Source organism: Phalacrocorax aristotelis, chromosome W (genome assembly GCF_949628215.1).
Source record: "Phalacrocorax aristotelis chromosome W, bGulAri2.1, whole genome shotgun sequence".
NCBI classification, from domain to species: domain Eukaryota; kingdom Metazoa; phylum Chordata; class Aves; order Suliformes; family Phalacrocoracidae; genus Phalacrocorax; species Phalacrocorax aristotelis.
In genome coordinates, this window is record NC_134310.1 from 11,160,061 (window position 1) to 11,182,088 (window position 22,028).

At 47.7% G+C, this 22,028-nt stretch overlaps 1 protein-coding gene across 5 annotated transcripts in view; it reads right to left on the reverse strand.

The window, feature by feature from the left end:
• Window positions 1–22,028, reverse strand: part of LOC142049490 (lens epithelium-derived growth factor-like) — a 106,758-nt gene that overhangs the window by 43,294 nt on the left and 41,436 nt on the right. For all 5 annotated transcript variants that reach the window (XM_075077254.1, XM_075077252.1, XM_075077251.1 and 2 more), the window contains 2 exons: window positions 12,005–12,097; window positions 11,567–11,623 (listed from right to left, as the gene is read on the reverse strand). In XM_075077254.1, coding sequence (XP_074933355.1) covers window positions 11,567–11,623; window positions 12,005–12,097 — 150 coding nt within the window. The remainder of the gene's footprint in view (window positions 1–11,566; window positions 11,624–12,004; window positions 12,098–22,028) is intronic.

The window sequence follows — 22,028 nt, forward strand, 5'->3', positions numbered from 1 at the left end:
GGGTCTCTGGATCTGAAGACATACAAATGGACACCGTGGCTAAACCAGAGACCCAACCCTCAACTGTTGCTCCTATAGTCAAGAAGAAACAATGGAAAAGGAAGTCAACTCGGTTAGTGTGCTGGCTTTGGCTGGGACAGAGTTAATTTTCTTTATAGTAGCTAATATGGGGCTATATTTTGGATTTGTGCTGAAAACAGTGTTGATAATACAGGGATGTTTTTGTTATTGCTGAGCAGCGCTTACACAGCGTCAAGGCCTTTTCTGTTTCTCACACCACCCCACCAGCGAGTAGGCTGGGTGCACAAGAAGTTGGGAGGGGACACAGCTGGGACAGCTGACCCCAACTGACCAAAGGGATATTCCATACCATATGACGCCATGCTCAGTATATAAAGCTGGGGGAAGAAGAAGGAAGGGGGGGACGTTCTGAGTGATGGCATTTTGTCTTTCCAAGTAACCATTATGCGTGATGGAACCCTGCTTTCCTGGAGGTGGCTGAACACCTGCCTGCCAATGGGAAGTAGTAGACTGTGTGGTGCTTAGTTGCCGGCTGGGGTTAAACCATGACAGTTAGTAAGGGAGGAAGAAGCTTCGCCTAAGAGGGAGCAGGAGAGGAAGAATCAGAATAGGCAGCCTGTTCTGCAGCAAAGCTGTCTCAAGAACAGGAGGGGGAAGAGAGAGAAATCATAAACGAGTCAGAAACCACCCGGCCCCTATCCCTGAATGAGCTGCGAGATATGCAGAAAGATTTCGACTGTCATCCAGGCGAGCAAATTATCACCTGATTACTCCAATGATGGCATACCGGGGCCAACAGTCAGGAATTAGAGGGCAAGGAAGCCCAGCAGCTGGGATCCTTTGCTAGGGACCAGGGTATCGACAAAGGGATCGGAAGAGGGGCAACAATCCACAGCCTCTGGAGGTGGGTCCTGTCGAGCGTGAAGGCGAGGTATCCCCTCAAGGAAGATCTTGTAAACCAAGGCGAGTGGACCACCACTGAGGGAAGTATCCAGTATCTGAGGGAATAAGTAGCGGTGGAGGTGATCTACAGCAACCTGGACAACGACCAGGGATCCAAAGACCCAGATGAATTTCAGTGCACATGGTCCATGTGGCGGAAGTTTGTACAGAGTGCACCAACGTCATATGCCAATACCCTGGTGATAATGGATTGGACAGACCTCGAGGCACCAACTGTGGCTAGACTGGCCTGCCTTTCTCGTCTCAAGGGAAAGGATACTGTGGGCACACGCCTCATGCCACTCTGTGGTTCTATCTGCACGACCACAGGGAGTACATGAGGAAGTGGGACGGTGCACCTACCTCGAACCTAGAAGATCAGGTAAGTGGCTTGCAAGGACAAACAGCGGCCAAAAAGGGTTCGTCCAGGAAGATTACTGCTCCAGTTGCTGTTGAGCAGTTCCCCAGGCAGAATAGAAGGGCTGATCCTCCTTCTGATCCTAATGAAGGGACTTCTGGTTTGCAGCTACAGAGGTCAGGTAATGAATACTCCGACCAGGAATAGAAGGGCCCTGCCTCTGGCCAGGTGGAAAAAAGGGACAATCGGGTTTGTTGGCCTGTATGGATTCGATGGCCTGGCACATCGGACCCACAGGAGTATAAGGCTCTGGTGGACACCAGTGCACAGCGTGCCCTAATGCCATCAGGGTACAAGGGGGGCAGAACCCATCTGTATTTCTGGAGTGACAGGGGGATCCCATCAGTTGTCTGTACTGGAGGCTAGGGTGAGCCTAACAGTGGACAAGTGGCAGAAGCATCCTATCGTGACCGGCCTGGAGTCTCCGTGCATCCTTGGCATAGACTACCTCAGGAGTGGGTACTTCAAAGACCCAAAAGGGTACCAGTGGGCCTTTCATGTAGCTGCTGTGGATACAGAGAAGATTAAACAGGTGTCTACCTTGCCCGGCCTCTTGGAGGATCCCTCCACTGTGGGCTTGCTGTGGGTCGAAGAACAGCAAGTGTCGACTGCTACCATGATGGTGCGCTGGCAGCAATATCGCACCAACCGAGGCTCCCTGGTTCCCATCCATGAGTTTTTTTGCCATCGACTGGAGAACCAAGGAGTGATCAGCAAGACTCACTAACCCTTTAATAGTCCCATATGGCCAGTGTGAAAGTCTGACGGAGGGTGGAGGCTGACAATGGACTACAGTGGCCTGAACAGTCATGCTGTTGTTGGATGCTGCCATACCGGACATGCTAGAACTCCAACATGAACTGGAGTCAAAGGTGGCCAAGTGGTATGCCTCAACTGATATTGCTAGTGCGCTTTTCTTGATCCCTTTGGCAGCAGAGTGCAGGCCACAGTTTGCTTTCATGTGGTGGAGGGGTGTCCAGTACACCTGGAATCAACTGCCCCAGGGGTGGAAGCACAGCCCTACCATTTGCCATGGACTGGTCCAGACTGCACTGGAACAGGGTGCAGGCCCTCAAATACATTGATGACATCATTGTGTGGCACAACACAGCAGAGGAAGCGTTTGTGTTTCCTTCTGAAGGCTGGTTTTGCCATAAAACAAAGCAAGGTCAAAGGACCTGCACAGGAGATCCAGTTTTTAGGAATAAAATGGCAAGATGGGCATCGTCATACCCCAATGGATGTGATCAATAAGATAACAGCTATGTCCCCACCAGATAACAAAAAAGAAACACAAGCTTTCCTAGGCATTGTGGGTTTCCGGAGAATGCATATTCCAGGTTACAGTCAGATTGTGAGCCCTCTCTATCGAGTGACCTGAAAGAAGAATGGTTTTGGATGGGGCCCTGAGCAGGGACAAGCCTTTGAACAGATTAAACAGGAAATTGTTCATGCGATAGCTCTTGGGACGGTCTGGACAGGACAAGCTGTGAGAAACATGCTTCACAGCACAGCCGGGGAGCATAGCCCCACCTGGAACCTCTGGCGGAAAGCACCCGGACAGACTCGAGGTTGACCTCTAGGGTTTTGGAACTGAGGATATAGAGGATCTGAGGCCTGCTACACCCCGACTGAAAAAGAGATACTAGCAGCATATGAAGGGAGTTTGAGCCCATGTCCCAAAGGGAAGTGCCACTGAAGAACAAATCAGCAAACATCAAGTGCACCAAGCTGCTCAGATTGCCACAATTGACAAAGACCTGGACTGGGAACATAAAAGGGAACTATTTGTAGCTCAATGGGCTCATGAAACGTCAGGACATATAGGATGAGATGTCACCTATAGCTGGCCAAGAGACCGAGGGGTGGACTTGTCTAAAGAACCTATTATACATAATAATAATATTAAATATAAAATGTTATTACGAATAACAAAGGACTGAAATTTGTGCATTAGTGAAAAAGCTAAACAATAAAAAATATTGAGGCACGGAAGATGACTTTTAAACCACCAATTTGGAGATGCGTGGCAAGTAGACTATATTGGACCTTTGTGCAGGACTACTAGGGGGCATTGATAGGTCCTAGCCATGGTAGAAATGACTACAGACTGGCTGGAGACGTATACCCAGTGACCCATGTCACTGCTAAAAGCACAGTAGTAGGTCTTGAAAAACAAATTTTGTGGAGACATGGCACACCTGAAAGAACTGAGTCTGACAGTGGCTGTAATTTCAAAAATGAAATTATAAAGTTAGGAACAGCTGAACTTGGATTTGACTGGATATACTGTATTCCCTATTATCCCCAGGCCTTGGGAAAGGTAGAATGGCATAATGGACCCCTGAAAACCATGCTACAAGCCCAAGGAAAAGGGGATATGAGAAATTGGGATGTTCATTTGGCAGAAGCCACTTGGCTTGTAAACACTGGAGAGGCATCATCCCAGCCAGGCCCAGGCCAGGCTAGACCTGCGTTCCCTCCCTAAGTCTGACTCATAGAATCATTAAGGTTGGAAAAGACCTCTAGGATCATCAAGTCCAAAGACTCTCCCCTTAACTCTCCCTCCCTGAGTCCAAAGACTCTCCCCTTTTAGATTGGAGGCTTGAGACATAACTGAGCGAGATGGTTATATTTACTGATTAAGCGACACCTTTAAAAAGCTAATAACTTAGTTGGATAACAAACTCACCACTATTATTAGCAATCTTAGTACACAATTATATCACTGCAAGTGACATTGAGTTACAATTCCATTGCTTATTAGTAGCATCATTGCTGATACGCAGTTATATTACTATAAAGAAAACTTATAAAACACACGTAAGTGCTATTAAGTTGCAGTTCTGTTGCCTTTCCTCCTGCACTTAGCAGTAAGGCACAAGTCTATCCGTCCATACATGTTTATTCCTTCTTACTCCATCCCCCCACAGCAAGTCTTGGCATAAGCCTGATGGAGAGTTCAGCAGGTTGTCCAAGGGGGTTCCCTCCAGTGTCCTGGGGAGCTTGGGTCTGCAGGTCAGCTTCACCACCATCTGTAGGCCTCTGCACTTCTACTGCTGCAAAATCCCCCAGTTCTTTGTCCTCCACCTGATGTTTATACCTTATTCCGCATTTTTTCTTTTCCTGAACACACCTTTTAACCACCTCTGCAACCTCCTTTTTCTCCAACCAAACACGTCCCAAACAAACAACTTGGCCCTAATTACTTTTTCCTCATTGGTCCCAATACTGTTACAACTGTACCCAAATTTGGTGTTTCCGACACTGTTACTTAGGCAATTTTGGCCTAATATGGTATTACGGTATGGCTGATACAGTTACCTAGATGAAGGTGGCCTTGCATCCCAAGACTCCTGTACTGGGTCTGGCTGGGATGGAGTTAATTTTCTTCATAGCAGCTTGTATGGTGCTGTGTTTTAGATTTGTGACCAAAACAATGCTGATAACACACCAATGTTTTAGCTATTGCTGAACAGTGGTTGCACAGCGTCAAGGCCTTCTCTGTTTCTCAGTCCGCCTGCCTGCACCCCCCCGAGGGAACAGGCTGGGGGTGTGCAAGAGGCTGGGAGGGGACACAACCAGGACAGCTGACCTGAACTAACCAAAGAGATATTCCATGCTGTATAATGTCATGCTCAGTAATAAAACGGAGAGGAGAGGGGTTTAGGTAGGTTAGCCATCTTTTGCTCAGGAACTGGCTGGGCATCGGTCTACCCATGGGAGGTGGTGAGTGATTGCCTTTGCATCACTTGTTTTGTTTTCTTCCTCTCTTCTTCTACTTCTCCTTTGATTATTAATTTTTATCTCAACCCATGAGTTTTCTTGCTTTTACTCTTCTTTTCCTCTCCCCCTGTCCCACTGGGGGTGGGGAGCAAGCGAGTGGCTGTGTGGTGCTTAGCTGCCTACCAAGGTTAACCCACAACAACTCCCTTCTGACTCTACGGTCCACGCTGGTTGTATTTAATTTCCATTATATGTTTTTTGGACAGAATTATCTTACTTTAGCCTTGATACCCCTACCTACTCCTGATTAAGCACAAGCAGTTTGCATATCAGAGCAACTATAACATAACCCAGTCAGTGCTCACACCATACTTCTGCCCTTGAAGAGTTTTCATCACACCTCTGGTTCCCATCAGAGGCCTTAGCTCGTTTTGAAGCCTAATATTCCAGTGGGACCTCTTGCTCACAGCCTGTCAGAACAGTAGCTGGAGATAAGTTTCCGATTGTGACAGGCCATGATTAGATGGGAAACATGATTGTTTGGGATGTCACCCCCTTAGGGAAAGGGAAAACATGGGGGTGGGGTGCGGGGTGGGGGGGTGGTAGCATTTGCACACGGACCAGGACATACAGCACGAGTAAAAAAAAAAAAAACAGAGAAATTAAATGTGTACCTACACACACACTGACTGTAATTAACCCCCTGCGGACCTCATTATACACAGAAAGATGAACCCTGTTTTGGTATGGACAGCAGTCTGGACTTTGACCTTAACAGTGGCACAAACAACCACCCCCCAGTGCTGGCTGCAAGATACCACGCCAACGTGGAATGAGAGGGAATCATATGAAATGAACCGTAACAAAAAATATCGGAGGATTCACGGTGTGGTAGGAAATTGAAGGGGAATGTGTAACTGTATAATAATCCCTAATGATAATACAATCCAGTTAACTCAGAATAGCAGCCAGAGCGGAGCAGGTAAAAACGTAGCCTGGTATGTAGGCTATATTAGTGAATGTAAAGGACTTCTCACCAGTATGACGACTAGACTTAATTGGACCACCAACTTCACAAGTATTTATAACACCACCCTCCGATATGTTTACCATAGGCAAGTGGCAAACTTTACTTGGAGTAATCCAATAAGAGAAAGAGTACCACATTAAGTGGGACTGGAATGTAAGTTGACACAATACCACCTGTGCACCTTTTATTATAAGGATTCAACATGCCATGTTCCCTGAACAAGGCATCCACAGAAGAACTAAAAGAGACATATCAGGAATTCTAGGACTTGGAGGAGTTGCCCTAAACACCGTGGATATCCAAGCCCTCCAAGCCCAGCTGCAAGTGGTTGGCAACTAACCTCTCAGCGCCTTGAGGGGCTAGCTAAACCTGCTGTCTGATTAGAAATGGCTCACCTCCGATTGCACTGGATAGAAAGATGGACCTGGGAAGTAATGAAAAATGTATCTCAGACTATTTCTACTGGTGTTCAGAATGACTCTTTGGACGTTACCTGCCAAGGTATGCAACTGGCCACCTTACTAATAATGAAAAAGTATGGTTAAGCCGCAAAGGAAAACGTTGGGATAGCGGAGCCCATATGTTACATCTTCCTAATACTTCAATGGGAAAAGTAGTTAGCTGTGAGCTGCACACCTAAGATGCGAGAGCACTTCTAAGAATTAGGTGGAAAAACCAACCTGTGTGGGCTACATATGTCCAAGGAATGGAACTACCAGTCATAATGGCTGGTCAGTGTCATGGTTTAGCTGGCAGCTCAGCCCCACACAGTCGCTCACTCGCTCACTCGCTCACTCCCCCACTGGTGGGATGGGGGAGAGAATCAGAAGGGTAATGCTCGTGGGTTGAGATAAGAACAGTTTAATAATTAAAATTAAAAGAAACAACAACAGAAATGCAATGCAAAGGAGAACAACGAGAGGCGTGAAACCTTGGGGCGGGGGAAGGGAGGGGAGAGGAGAATGAACCGCCGAAACAAACCGCACGCGACACAGCCGCCTGCCGACCCGACGCCGCGCCTCCTCCGAGCCGCAAACTGCCCCCCCCCCCCCCCCCCCCCCCCCATATACTGGTCATGGTGTCACATGGTATGGAATGAACATGCCATTGGCCAGTCGGGGTCAGCCGCCCCCGCCATGGCCCTGCCCCTCCCAGCCTCCCGCCAAGTGGCAGAGCACGGGAAGCTGGAAATGTAGCCGACCCCCACACGGTGAGGAGTATTAACCCCTTCTCAGCCAAAACCAGCACAGTCAGTTATGGATGCATAGCTTAACATCTCCATGGCTATGAACAGAAAGCGAACAAAACAAAATTGTCCCTGTAGACATTTGAGACAAGGTTCTATGCATTAATAATCACTCTTTCACAGAGGCAATAAGTTGCCAAACTCCTTCACGTGGATACAATTATTGCATAGTAATGAATGCATGCTTTTAGTCTGTCCTGACCTAAACCACAACACTGCCTCTCTCTCTCAGCCTCTCTTTCTCTGCCCCTCCTTTTGCCCTCTCTCTGTCTTCCCCTTCTCTCTCCCCCTCTCTCTGCCTTCCCTCTCTCTCTGTCCCCAGTGTTAGGGGTTTCTGAATCCGACAGCCTGAGAGAAGCGAGGCTGCCACAGCTCCATGTCCCCAGGTCCAACCAGTAGCGAGGCTAAGCATGTATTCCCAGTAGGCACACAAACAAACAGAGGTATAAAATACAAATAAATATACACACTGTGGTGGGTTGACTTTGGCCGGATGACAGACCCCTACCCAGCCGCTCTCTCACTCCCTCTGCTCAGCAGGACAAGGGAAAAGCTCATGGGCCAAGATAAGGACAGGGAGATCACTCACCAATTACCATGACAGGCAAAACAGACTTGACTTGGGGAAAAATAATTTAATTTGTTGCCAGTTAAAAATAGAGTAGGATGGTGAGAAACAAAGACAATACTAAAAACACCTTCCCCCACCCCACCCCTTCTTTCCAGACCCAACTTCACTCCTTTGTTCCTGACTCTTCTACCTCCTGCCCCCACGAGCGGTGCAGGGGAAAGTGGGGAATGGGGGGCTGCGGTCAGTTCATAACAGTTCGTCTCTGCCGCTCCTTCCTCACACTTTTCCCTTGCTCCAGCGTGGATCCTTTCCACGGGGTACAGTCCTTCAGGAACAGACTGCTCCATCATGGGTTCCCCGCGGGCTGGTCATCCTGCTCTGGCATTGTTTTCTCAGCATTTACCATCCTTAAATATGTTTTTTTGCAGAGGCGCTGTAAAGTCACCTGAGTGGTTCAGTACTGGTGCGCAGTCAGTCCATTTTGTCTGTTGCTGCGCTGGCTGGAACTGGCTATGACCAGCACAGGGCAGTCCATGACCTCCTCCTACACAGGTCATCCTTGCAGCCTGCCCCTGCTACCAAAACCTTGCCAATTATGCCCAATACATCTCTCCAACCCTTCCCCTATGCACTAACCCCTCCAATCCCAACCCCAAATCCTCCAAGCCCACCTTTACCCTACCCACCAACGCCTCCAAGCCCAACCCTTTTCTTATCCATCAACCCCTCCAAGCCCAACCTCCAAGTCCTTTAACCCCCAAACAGACCCCAACCGCCAACCCATCCAAGCCCAAAATTTCCACTAATAGCCAACCCCAACTCTTCCTCTACCCACCAACCTCTTCCAAGCCTTAACAGCCAACCCCTCTGGCTCCAAGCCTCCCCCTACCCATGAAGGACTTCAAAGCCCAATCCATCAACCCCTCCAAGCCCAACTCTTACCTTGCCAGCAAACCCTTCCAAGACTAACCCTTACTCTGCCTGCCAACCCCTCCAAACCCAAACCCTACCCTATTCACCAAGCCCTCCAAGCTCAACCCATACCCAGATGGTTAAGCCCTCAAAGACCTACCCTTAAACCTAGCTGCTCACCCCTCTAAGCCCAACCCCTCTAGGCCCATCCCTTAACCCTAAGTACCAAGCACTCTAAGCCCAAACCTTACCCTATCCCTCTCAGCCCAACCTCTAGCCTAAACCCCAACTCCCCTAACTGCCAACATCTCTAACCACCAACCTTTGTAAGCCCAAGGCCTAGCCAACCCCTCCAACTCCAGCTTTTACCCTTCCTGCCAACTCCTCCAAGCCCAACCCGTACCCCTAGCCTAAAACCCAACCACTCTAACCCCAACTGAAAGCAGCTCAAGCCCAACCCCCAGCCTAGCCCCCAACCCCTCTAAACACAAGGCCTAGTCTAACCACCAAACTTGCTAACACCAACGCTCTACCCTAACTGCATCCCTCTAACCAAAACCCTTACCCTAACCACCGACCCCTCTGAGCCCAACCCTCAGCCTGATCCCTCAACTCCTTAAACTCCAACACTTTACCCAACACAAACGCCAACCCCTCTTACCCTGACCCTTTCCCTAACCACCAAACCTTCCAAGCCCAGTGCTTCCAAGCCCTTCTGCCAACCCCTCCATGCTCAACCCTTACCCTACCCACCAACCCCTCCAAGCCTAATCCTTACCCTGTCCGCCAGCCCCTCAGTGCCCAACCCTTACCCTGCCTGTCAACCTGTCAAAGCCCAACACTTTCCCTAACCCCAAATACTCCAAGACCAGACCTTTGCATGCCCGCCAACTCCTTCAGCCCCACCCCTTCCAAGTACAGCCCTTATCCTACCCACCAACCCCTGCCCGCCAAGCCCAAACAGCCCAACCCTTACCCTAACTCCAAATCCCTTCCAAGTCCAGCCCTTACCCTTCCCACCAGCCCCTCCAAGCCCATCAACCATTTCACACCCAACCCCTCAAAGCAAGCCAAACCTCTCCAAGACCATCCCCTCCGAGTCCAATCCATACTCTACCCAATCTCTCCAGCTCCAACCCTTCTCCTACCCAGCCACCCCTCCAAGCCCAATCCTTTCCCTGCTCACCGACCCCAACTCATAACCTACCAGCAACCCCTCTAAGACTAATCCTTACCCTACCCACCAACTCTTCCAAGCCCAACCCATGCCCTACCTGACAACCACTCCAAAACCAACCCTTACCCTGCACACCAACTCCTCCAGGCTAAAACCCTACCTTACCACCCCACCCCTCTCATGCCCAACCTTTATTCTCCCTTCCAGCCCTTGCCCGCTCCAACACAATCCTGCAGTCAGATTCTCTTGAGCGCCTACAATGCCTTTTGCAGTAAATTGGACAGTAAGGGAAGATTTAAGAAAATGTACCCCTTTGTACATCTTTGTCCACTACACATGCTTGTAGCCTTGTTAGTACCAAAAGTATCAAAACTAGTTCTAGCTCATACCACTGACATGGAGGTAGATGCAATTAGTCCAGTTTTATATGAATAAGGTCAGGCTCAGACTTTAAAAAACAAAACAAAACAAAACAAAACAAAAAAACCCCACCCTCAATTAATTTTGAAGAACTCATGGGAGAAGTTTTCAAATATCTTTTTTACCTGAGCAGAGCTGCACATGCCTGACAGAGAAAATCATCTTGGGCCTGGAAGCAATTTTGAGGCCAAAGAACCAGAAAGCTTGAGTGTTTAAAAAGTTCAAGAACGAGATCTCTCTTTCAGAGTGTCATCTGAGAGGTTTTTGTCCCTTTGGGAAGTTAAAAAAACCCAAAACACCCACACAATCTTTTGGCTCCTCAGTGTTCCAGGTTGGAGACTGAATTTTTAATAAGGTATTATTTAAACTCTGTTTTCTAAAAAAAGAGAAGTAATTCTCATAAGGACATACAAATGCTGCATCTTTCTTTATCTTTCTGATATTCAGTATGGTAATGATTCATGGCATAGCACACTAAGGCCATGGTTATACCTTCCTACTCATTTCTGCTGCCAGCACTAATGCAAGCAAGCTGAATCAGGAAATGGCTTCAACTTAAAATTAGACTTTACCCCTCTTTATTCTAGATCAACTCCACGATCTGGCTTGTTGTGTGGCTACACGAGCATTAACGCTTGCACAAGAAGTGCAGGCAGCTGGGACCACTGCTTTCAGGAGGAGGACAGATTTATGCCGGATTGATGCAATTACATAAGCATAGCCTCATGAAAAGGGACAGTATTTCAAGTGTTTGATTCGGTACTATGAACACATTACAGAAATGTTGGGGGGGGATGTCAAAAGAGATAATTTTGCTAGTGGTTTAACAACAATTTATTCCTTAACAGTTCTTATTTACACTAAACCAGGAAAAGATGGGAGCTCCCTACTTTGCATCAAGTTCAAACACAGAACCGCGCGTGTCAAAATGGCCTCTGGGAAAACAGAAGTTACTACAACCCTTTCAATGGGGGGGGAAGGGGGAAGGTAAAAAGGTAAAAGCACTATAAACTGGCACAATCTATCATTAAAGAAATCGGACTATCCCATAAGAAAATACCTTCTAATCCAGATTCTAACAAGTCAGTTAAATATATTGTTACCTTTCTCTTCCTTCCTCTTCTAGCTACTTTATATATATCATTTGTTTTCATCACATCCTATGAAGATAAGAAAAAATAAAGTGTCTTAGCAAACTTAAGATACAGTTTGAATGATCAAGAATTTCTCTGGGAAATCACAAAACTGAAGCTTCTGATATGCAACTTAGGCAAAAAATTTCATCACATCAAGATGCTTTCTGTTAGTAAATATCATTACATTAAAGTTTGCTCTCTGATGATATCTCTAATTCCCATTAGCTTCAATGAGCAGTATAAATATATCTGCATACGTATGAAACTTTACATTTTAAATCACTCCTGAGACAGTCACGGTGCTAGCAACTGTTGCTTCTAAGTATTTGAAGATACAGTTGCAAGTCAAAGTACACAGTATTAAAGTTAACTTCTTCAAGTTAAAAAGAGTAACATTCCACGTACTTTGCTGAGTTTTTCAAACGGGACATCATCTTCTTTGACAGTATCCATCTCTTTGTCTTCTGCAGGTAAATTATTATCCTGTTTACTTGATGACTGAAAGTAGAAAAATTAACATGGCGTTAGTTCATTTATAGAAAAACAGAAGTGAAAAAGAGGAACTCAACTGTCAGACTGCTTCGCACTTTCAGTTTAAATAGTTTATGGCTATATATGCACATTGCTTCTCTAGGTATACATCAATACCCCCAAATCAAACATGTTCATTTTCATACGTGCACCTCTCTCTCTCTGCATTCCTTTCATATTTACAGACAGTTGTCAGAATGGGTCAAAAATATTGCAACATACCATAACAGAACTAAAAAAAAAATAAATTACACCAGCACTTATTTTATTCCATCTTACGTTCGTGGTAACATCATTACATTTCTCCATATCAGTACTTCTAAATGTTCATACCAATACTAAAAAATTCATCTGGACAACTGCTCATCTATATATATGGATAACAGTCATGGATGAGAACAACATGAATGTAAAGGTGCACAAACAAAAGGCAGTAGACTACAAACAAGGCATTTAATGTTTTATGAGCTAAAATTTGGTAACACTGATCATCAGTAAATGGATTTTGACAATGCTATGCTTTAAAAACAACAAAACAAAAACGTTTAGAAGAGCTGGTTTTTAGAAACATATATCTCTTAATAATTCACCTGGGACAAAAATTGGCACACTCGGCAGGATGGTGGATTCAATCACTGGCTACTTACGGAGGCACGGAGTTAACCCTTCACCAAAATTTTCGGGTGATTGGGCATGCGAAAAGCGGGATAATTGGAATAAGATAAAAGAACAGTTAAACCTTGTAAGAGGGAAACTGAAAGACGGTAAAGAGAAGGGAATAATATGCAAAATGTTGGGAACATGTTTGGGAGCTGCATATCAGTATAAGAACTGTAAAGAACAGGAAATGAGAGTGTTGCAAGATGAGGTTGAACAAAGAAAACGACAAGAAATGCTGTTATCTCTGCGAATAGACCGATTGCTAAAACAACAGGGGGAGGCAAAAGAAAAACACAGGAATTTAGAGGATAAACTAGAACTCATGAGAATTCGGGCCCCCAACCCCCCAGATCCTGCAAAAATTCACAGAATCACAGGTTGGAAGGGACCTCAGGGATCATCTAGTCCAACAATTCATAAGCTAATCGTTTCCCTGGAAGATTGGGACGGAGATATTTGGGAGGACCCTGATCAAGAACTTGGTGATGAGAGTGAATTAGATGAATCAGAACTTAAGGTAGCCCCCATTATTAAAACTGAGACATCTGCTGGACCTCAAGGGGGCAACCAGAGAGACACCATAAAGACCATTCCATGGGACCCCCTTCAACTGGCCCATCTGCACAAACAATATGGGCGGAAGCCTGGCGAAAGCAAGAGTGAATATCTGTGGCGTGTCTCCTTAACTGGAGGTGATTGCATTATGTTAGATCAAAGCAAAGCCAATGGCTTTTGGGGACCAGGAGTGTTCCTGAATGACGGACCATCCCCTAACACTGAACCACACTCTATTACGTGGCGGAATAGAGTAATAGAGTAGCATATTGGGCAGGCGGCATAGACCCTCGGGATAGAGAGGAGCCCAGCGCTATAGCAACAAGATCGTTAAGTGAACATCCTACTGCTGTCACAAAATCAGCCTGCCTTCAGGCTATGAATGGCAGGGGTGCATATGGTAACTGCCCTATCTCTGCCCCTGTAGACCCCCAAGCCATGAGACCACTGATAAGGGGAGCCCCTGCTGTTTTAAAATCCTACCTCATTGCAAAGAGGGATGAAATAAGACAAAGCATAGAACATAACGCTCAGGAGGGTCAGGACAGCCAACCCCGCTTCCGACCCATCCCGACCTGGGCAGATTTGATGCATGGCATTGTAAATCATAGTCAAGAAACGGGGTGGGACGAACCGACACCAGCAGGGCAATCCTGAGCTGATGCAGACAGCAGATGGATCTGGCAAGTAAAACAGACTCCCCAGAACCCCGGATATTTTCCCTGATCTCATAAAACCCCATGTGAGGTAACGAACCCCCAGAAAAGGCACAATTAACTGTAATAATCAGTAAATGGATTTTGACAATGCTATGCTTTAAAAACAACAAAGCAAAAAACCTTTAGAAGAGCTGTTTTTTAGAAACATATATTTAGATCTATTTTAGAGATGTATCTAAGTTTGAGGATCAAGAGTTTGTAATACTTGGAAATAATTACCTTATCCCTGTGAGAGAAAGAACAAGAGCGTGAAAGAGGATGCGTACAAAAGTGAGAGAGAAAAAGAGATAAAAGGATAGGGAGAGAGACGATTCAAAAGATAGCGAGAAAATAAAGATAAAATAGAGAGAGCTGAGGGGGGGCAGAGGTAGGTAAGGAAAGGTAGAGGGGGTGAGGTAGAGGGGGGTGAAAGAGAGAAAGAGAGAACAAGTGGGAGAAGACATAAGTAAAGAGGGGGGGAGGGAGAGAGGAACAGAGGGAAGGGGGAGACAGGGAAGGGAGATGGGGAGGGCGAGAGGGATACAGGGGATGGGGGGAGAAAGAGAGAAAAAGAAGAGAAGAGGGCGAAACAGAGGGGGAAGAGGGGGACGGAGAGAGTGAGAGAGGTGGAGGAAGAGAGAAGGAGAAAGAGGCAGCAAAAGAGTGGGAGAGAGATAAGGGCAGAGGGAAAAGGGAGAGCAAGGAATAAATAGCAGGGGAGAAAGGTAGGGAGAGAGTGAAAAAAAGATGAGGGAAAAGGAGAAAGAGAGAGGGGACGAGAATAAAAAAGAGAGCAGGAGAGAGAAAGAGGGAAGGAAAGAGAGATAGAAAAGGAAAAGAGAAGGAGAGAGGGGGGAGGGAGAGGGGAGGGGGAAGGGAGAGACAGAGGAGAGGGAGAGAGAAGTGGGTAGGCGAGACCAAAAAATTTGGGGTGGGGGGAGGTGGGGAGGAAACCAAGAAGGTGGAGAGAGAGCTAGGTGGGGTAGCACAGAGAGGGAGGGGGTCTAAGACCAAGACAGAGGGAGACTGAGAGTGTGTGATTGTGACCGGGGGGGTGGTGGTGGGGGGGTGGTGTCCAAGTCGGGGGGGGGGGGGGGAGGGGGAGGGGAGTGGCCTGGTTTCAGCTGGGATAGAGTTAATTTTCTTCATAGTAGCTAGTATGGGGCTATGTTTTGGATTTGTGCTAAAAACAGTGTTGATAATGTGGAGATGTTTTAGTTGTTGCTAAGTAGTGCTCACACTAGTCAAGGACTTCTCTAGCTTCCCATGCTCCCATGGGAAGGTGGGACAGGATGCAGCCGGGACAGCTGACCATAGGGATATTCCGTACCATATGACATCATGCTCAGTATATAAAGCTGGGGGAAGAAGAAGGAAGGGGGGAACGTTTGCAGTGATGGAGTTTGTCTTCCCAAGTAACCATTACATGTGATGGAGCCCTGCTTTCCTGGAGGTTGCTGAACACCTGCCTGCCGATGGGAAGTAATGAATGAATTGCTTGTTTTGCTTTGCTTGCATGCACGGCTTTTGCTTTACCTAGAAGCATCAGTGGCTGTGCATGAGGTCATGCTGGATCACCTCAAAGCGTGTGGCCATGGATAAGCCCACAACAGAGCAGATACACCCCTGGAGGTATTGCAGCCATGGGTAAGGCCATGTTGGATCAGGTATATCTCTGAAAGCATTGAGGCCCATAGAGAAGGCCACGCTGGAACGGGTGCACCTCAAAGCAACTGTGGTGGTGGATAAGTCTATGCCACAGCAGGTGTACCCCTGGAGAGACTGTGGCTCATGTATAAGGCTCCGCTTGGAGCAGGTACAACCCTAAGGGACTGTAGTCTGTGGATAAGTCCAAGATGGAGCAGGGGCAAGGGGAGGAGTTTACTGCAATGTTAAACCCTATGGACTGGTCCAAAGGGACCAGGGGTGGAGATTGTAATGGAAACACGTATAAATTGTTGTAACCCATGATTTGAGTTACATGTCATAGGAATTACTACAGCAGGAACCACCTGAACCAATGGAGGACAAGCCTTACAAGAAGCAGTGCAAGTGCAGCAGCAACCCAACCTGAGCTGGCTTTGGTGCCCAGTAACTCCATGCAACACACAACCTCTCCTGCCCTGAGTCACCACCATAAGAGATGGAGCCCAAAGTCACAGACTTAATGAACTCAGTGGACATTTTGTGGACATATGTGGACATTTTAAAGGTATTTTACAGGGGCGGTCCATAGACTAAGGGAATCTGTGTATTTTATTATATCAAAGGATGGGAAGGGGGGTGGTGATTAATGAGGTTGTATTGCATAGCGTGGGACCTGAGCGTGGTATGGAATAAAGGGTGGATACTGTCCTGGTTTCGGCTGGGATAGAGTTAATTTTCTTCGTAGTAGCTATTAAGTTGATAATGCAGAGATGTTTTAGTTGTTGCTAAGTAGTGTTTACACTAGTCAAGGACTTTTCCAGCTTCCCATGCTCTGCTGGGGGCACAAGAAGCTGGGAGGGGACACAGCCAGGACAGCTGACCCCAACTGACCAATGGGATATTCCATATCATATGACATCATGCTCAGTATATAAAGCTCAGGGGAGAAGAAGGAAGGGGGGGACATTCAGAGTGATGGCGTTTGTCTTCCCAAGTAACCGTTACGCTTCATGGAGCCCTGCTTTCCTGGAGATGGCTGAACACCTGCCTGCGGATGGGAAGTAGTGAATGAATTCCTTGTTTTGCTTTGCTTCCGCGCACAGCTTTTGCTTTACCTATTAAACTGTCTTTATCTCAACACATGAGTTTTCTCACTTTTACTCTTCTGATTCTCTCCCCCATCCCACTGGAGGGGGAGTGAATGAGCAGCTCTGTGGTGCTTAGTTGCTGGCTGAGGTTAAACCACAACAGGCATGCAGCAAGAGACGGGCCCCTAGAGTGAGATGGAGACCAGCATGATGAAAGAGAGACACACAACTAGTGAGAGAGAGACAAGAAGAGAGACACCAGACAAGCGCCAAGAGAAATAAAATGAGACAAACGCAAGGCAGACACATAACGAGAGATGAGAGATGAGGCGCAAGAGACAGACACGAGAGACGCTATGAGAGAGAGAGGGCAAGAGACACAAGACAGACATCACAAGTGAGCAACAGGAGGGAGAGAGATGAGAGACAGACGCACAGCTAGAGAGAGACACAGGAGCCAACAGGACAGGCCCAATGAGAGAACGAGGCGAGAGAGACGAGACAGACGAATCAAGAGCCAGAAAGATGAGACTGAAAGAACATGAGACAGACACAGACACACAATGAGACAGACACACACGAGATACACAGACACGAGAGACACAATGAGAGACAGACACAGACACCAGAAGACAGAGAGACAGACACAGGAGAGAGGCAGAAAGGCACGAGGGATGGGCACAGACACACAACTAGAGAGAGAGAGACAGAATGAGAGATGTGCAAGAGACAAGAGACAGCCAGAACTAGAGAGAGAGAAAGAAGAGACAGACAGCCAATGAGAGACAGACTGCCAAACACACGTACACACTGAGAGAGACAGCTAGTAAAATCGGTCCTTAACTTGCCTTTGATTAGCTGATTAAATTAAAGAGGTCTATGGGAAAGGAATCCCTCAGGCTTTTATCATCCCATCTTCCCATTTAAAGGGCTCTCCATTTGTTTCTGCTGTCACGGTTTAGCCGGCAGCTCAGCCCCACAGAGTCGCTCGCTCACTCCCCCACCGATAGATGGGGGAGAGAATCAGAAGGGTAACGCTCGTGGGTTGAGATAAGAACAGTTTAATAATTAAAAGAAACAACAGAAATGCAATGCAAAGGAGAACAATGACAGGTGTGAAACCCGGGGGGAGGGGGGGAAGGGAATGAACCGCCGAAACAAACCGCACACGACGCAGCCGCTCACCACCCGCCAACCCGACACCACAACTCCTCCAAGCTGCAAACTGTCCCCCCCCTTAATATACTGGTCATGGTGTCACATGGTATGGAGTGAACATCCCATTGGCCAGTCGGGGTCAGCCGCCCCCGCCATGGCCCTGCCCCTCCCAGCCTCCCGCCAACATGGCAGAGCGCAGGAAGCTGGAAAGGTAGCCGACCCCCCCACGGTGAGGAGAATTAACCCCTTCTCAGCCAAAACCAGCACATTCTCCACCCCTTATTCCATACCATTTACACCATGCCCAGGTCCCATACCATCCAATACAACCTTACCAACCACCACCCCTCCCCTTCCCATCCTTTAATATAATACACAGACATCATTCCCTTAGTCTATGGACCTTCCCTGTAAAATGTCCACTAAAATGTCCATTGAGTTCACCCAGTCCGTGACTCTGGGCTGCATCTGTCGTATCAGTCTTTCAGGGCAGGACAGATGGTGTGTATGGCATTGGGTTGCTGCATACCAAGTCAGTCACCATTCCATCACTGCTGTACTTTGCTTGTTTCACAGTTTATTTTCTATGGTTTGGGAGGCTTGTACTCTGATATCATTGATACAACACAGAGTTGACACAAAATATTATATAGCAGTACGCATTGTGCCATTCAGTTCATTGACTGTTTTCACCCAAAATCAAATCCCCTAGAGGCACACATTGGACTTCTCCATCCTCCCGCATCACCCACCAAGTGCACCCAGGTCCTCAAGCAAAAGCAATCCCACAAATGAGTTTGTTTTTGCCTGAGGCAGGAAGAACCCAGACTGTTTTCCCCAGCATACTTTTTACATGCACTACATGTTCTGACTGGGCAGGGCCAGCTCGATTGGCAGATCCCCTCGTGTTGACTAACCACGTGGGTTTTGTTAAATGTGTATCCCAGTGCTTGAATGTTCCACCCCCCATTGCTCTCAGTGTAGTCTTCAACAGTCTACTGTACCGTTCAATTTCCCCAGAGGCTGGTGCATGATAGGGGATGTGATACACCCACTCAATACCATGCTCTTTGGCCTAGGTGTCTATGAGGTTATTTCAGAAATGAGTCCCGTTGTCTGACTCAATTCTCTCTGGGGTGCCATGTCGCCACAGGACTTGTTTTTCGAGACCCAGGATAGTGTTCCCGGCAGTGGCGTGGGGGACAGGATATGTTTCCAGCCAGCCGGTCGTTGTTTCTACCATTGTAAGCACATGGTGCTTGCCTTGACGGGTTTGTGGGAGTGTGATATAGTCAATTTGCCAGGCCTCCCCATATTTATATTTCAGCCATCGTCCCCCATACCACAGAGGCTTTACCCGCTTCGCTTGCTTGATTGCAGCGCATGTTTCACATTCAAGGATAGCCTGTGCAATAGCGACCATGGTCAAGCCCACCCCTCGATCACGAGCACACCTGTATGTTGCATCTCTCCCTTGATGGCCTGAGGTGTCATGGGCCCACCGAGCTAGAAATAGTTCACCATTATGTTGCCAGACCAGATCCACCTCAGCCACTTCAATCCTGGCAGCCTGATCTACCTGCTGGTTGTTCCGATGTTCTTCAGTGGCCTGACTCTTGGGGACGTGAGCATCCACATGCCGTACCTTTACAACCAGGTTCTCTACCTGGGCAGCAATATCTTGCCACAATGTGACAGCCCAGATGGGTTTGCCTCTGCGCTGCCAGTTGCTCTGCTTCCACTGCTGCAGCCAGCCCCACATGGTGTTTGCCACCATCCAGGAGTCAGAATAAAGATAGAGCACTGGCCACTTTTCCCGTTCAGCAATGTCTAAGGACAGCTGGATGGCCTTTACCTCTGCAAACTGGCTCGATTCACCTTCTCCTTCAGCAGTTTCTGTGACTTGTCGTATAAAACTCCATACAGCAGCCTTCCACCTCACGTGCTTTCCCACAAGGTGACAGGACCCATCAGTGAACAGGGCATATTGCTTCTCATTTTCTGGCAGTTTGTTGTACAGTGGGGCTTCTTCAGCACGTGTCACCTCCTCCTCTGGTGATAATCCAAAATCGTTGCCTTCTGGCCAGTCCATAATCACTTCCAAGATTCCTGGGCGACTGGGGTTTCCTACTCGAGCCCGCTGGGTGATCAGTGCAACCCATTTGCTCCATGTAGCATCATTTGTATGGTGTGTAGAGGGGACGTTTCCTTTGAACATCCAGCCCAGCACCAGCAGTCAGGGTGCCAGGAGCAGCTATGCTTCAGTACCAACCACTTCTGAAGCAGCTCGAACCCCTTCGTATGCTGCCAATGTCTCTTTTTCAGTTGGAGTATAGTGGGCTTCAGACCCTCTGTATCCCCGACTCTAAAATCCTAGGGGTCGACCCCGGGTCTCCCCAGGTGCTTTCTGCCAGAGTCTCCATGTAGGGCCATTCTCCCCGGCTGCAGTGTAGAGCACATTTTTTACATCTTGTCCTGCCCGGACTGGCCCAAGGGCTACTGCATGGACTATTTCTCGTTTAATCTGTTCAAAGATTTGTCATTGCTCAGAGCCCCATTTGAAATCATTCTTCTTCCAGGTCACCTGATAGAGAGGGCTCACGATCAGACTGTAATTTGGAATATGCATTCTCCAAAAACCCACAATGCCCAAGAAAGCTTGTATTTCCTTTTTGCTAGTTGCTCGAGATATGGCTGCTATTTTGTTGATCACATCCATTGGAATCTGACGACGACCATCTTGCCATTTGATTCTTAAGAACTGGATCTCTTGTGCAGGTCCCTTCACCTTCCTTTGTTTTATGGCAAAACCATCTTTCAGAAGGATTTGGACTATTTTCTCCCCTTTATCAAAAACTTCTTCCGCTGTGTTGCCCCACACGATGATGTCATCAATGTATTGAAGGTGTTCTGGAGCTTCTCCCTGTTCCAGTACAGTCTGAATCAGTACATGGTAAATGGTAGGACTGTGTTTCCACCCCTGGGGCAGTCGATTCCAGGTGTACTGGATGCCCCTCCATGTGAAAGCAAACTGTGGCCTGCACTCTGCTGCCAGAGGGATTGAGAAGAATTCATTAGCAATATCAGTCGTGGCATACCACTTGGCTGCCTTGGACTCCAGTTCGTATTGAAGTTCTAGCGTGTCTGGCACAGCAGCACTCAACGGCCGAGTGACTTCATTCAGGCCATGATAGTCTACTGTTAGTCTCCACTCTCCATTAGACTTCCGCACTGGCCATATGGAACTGTTAAAGGGTGAGTGGGTCTTAGTGATGACTCCTTGGCTCCTCAGTTGGTGAATGAGTTCATGGATGGGGATCAGAGAGTCTCGGTTGTTGCGATATTGCCGCCAGTGCACTGTTCTGGAGGTGATTGGCACCTGTTGTTCTTCGACCTTCAGCAACCCCACCACAGAAGGGTCCTTCGAGAGACCGGGCAAGGTAGACAGCTGTTTAGTTTCCTCCGTCTCCAAGGCAGCTACACCAAAAGCCCACTTGTAGCCTTTTGGGTCCTTGAAATACCCTCTCCTGAGGTAGTCTATGCCAAGGATGCACGGAGCCTCTGGGCCAGTCACAATGGGGTGCTTCTGCCACTCATTCCCGGTTAGGCTCACTTCGGCCTCCAATACAGTTAGCTCTTGGGATCCCCCTGTCACTCCAGCAATGCTGATGGGTTCTGCCCCTATATACTTTGATGGTATTAAGGTGCACTGTGCACCAGTGTCCACTAAAGCTTTATACTCCTGTGGGTCGGCCGTGCCAGGCCATCGGATCCACACAGTCCAGTAAGCCCGGTTATCCCTTTCCTCCACCTGGCTGGAGGCAGGGCCCCTTCTAGTCCTGATCATGGCAGTCACAACTCACTTCCTGTAAATGTGAATCAGGAGTCCCTCTATTACACTTAGAAATAAAATCAGCACTTCTACTCCTCTGTCTGGGGACTTGCTCACTGGAAACTGGAGCAGCAGCTTTCCTGGAAGAGCCTCCCTGAGTGACTGTTCTTCCTTGCAGTTCATGTACTCGTGCCTGTAGGTTCGAGGTAGGCTTGCCATCCCACCTCATCATGTCCTCTCCATGGTCACGCAGGTAGAAT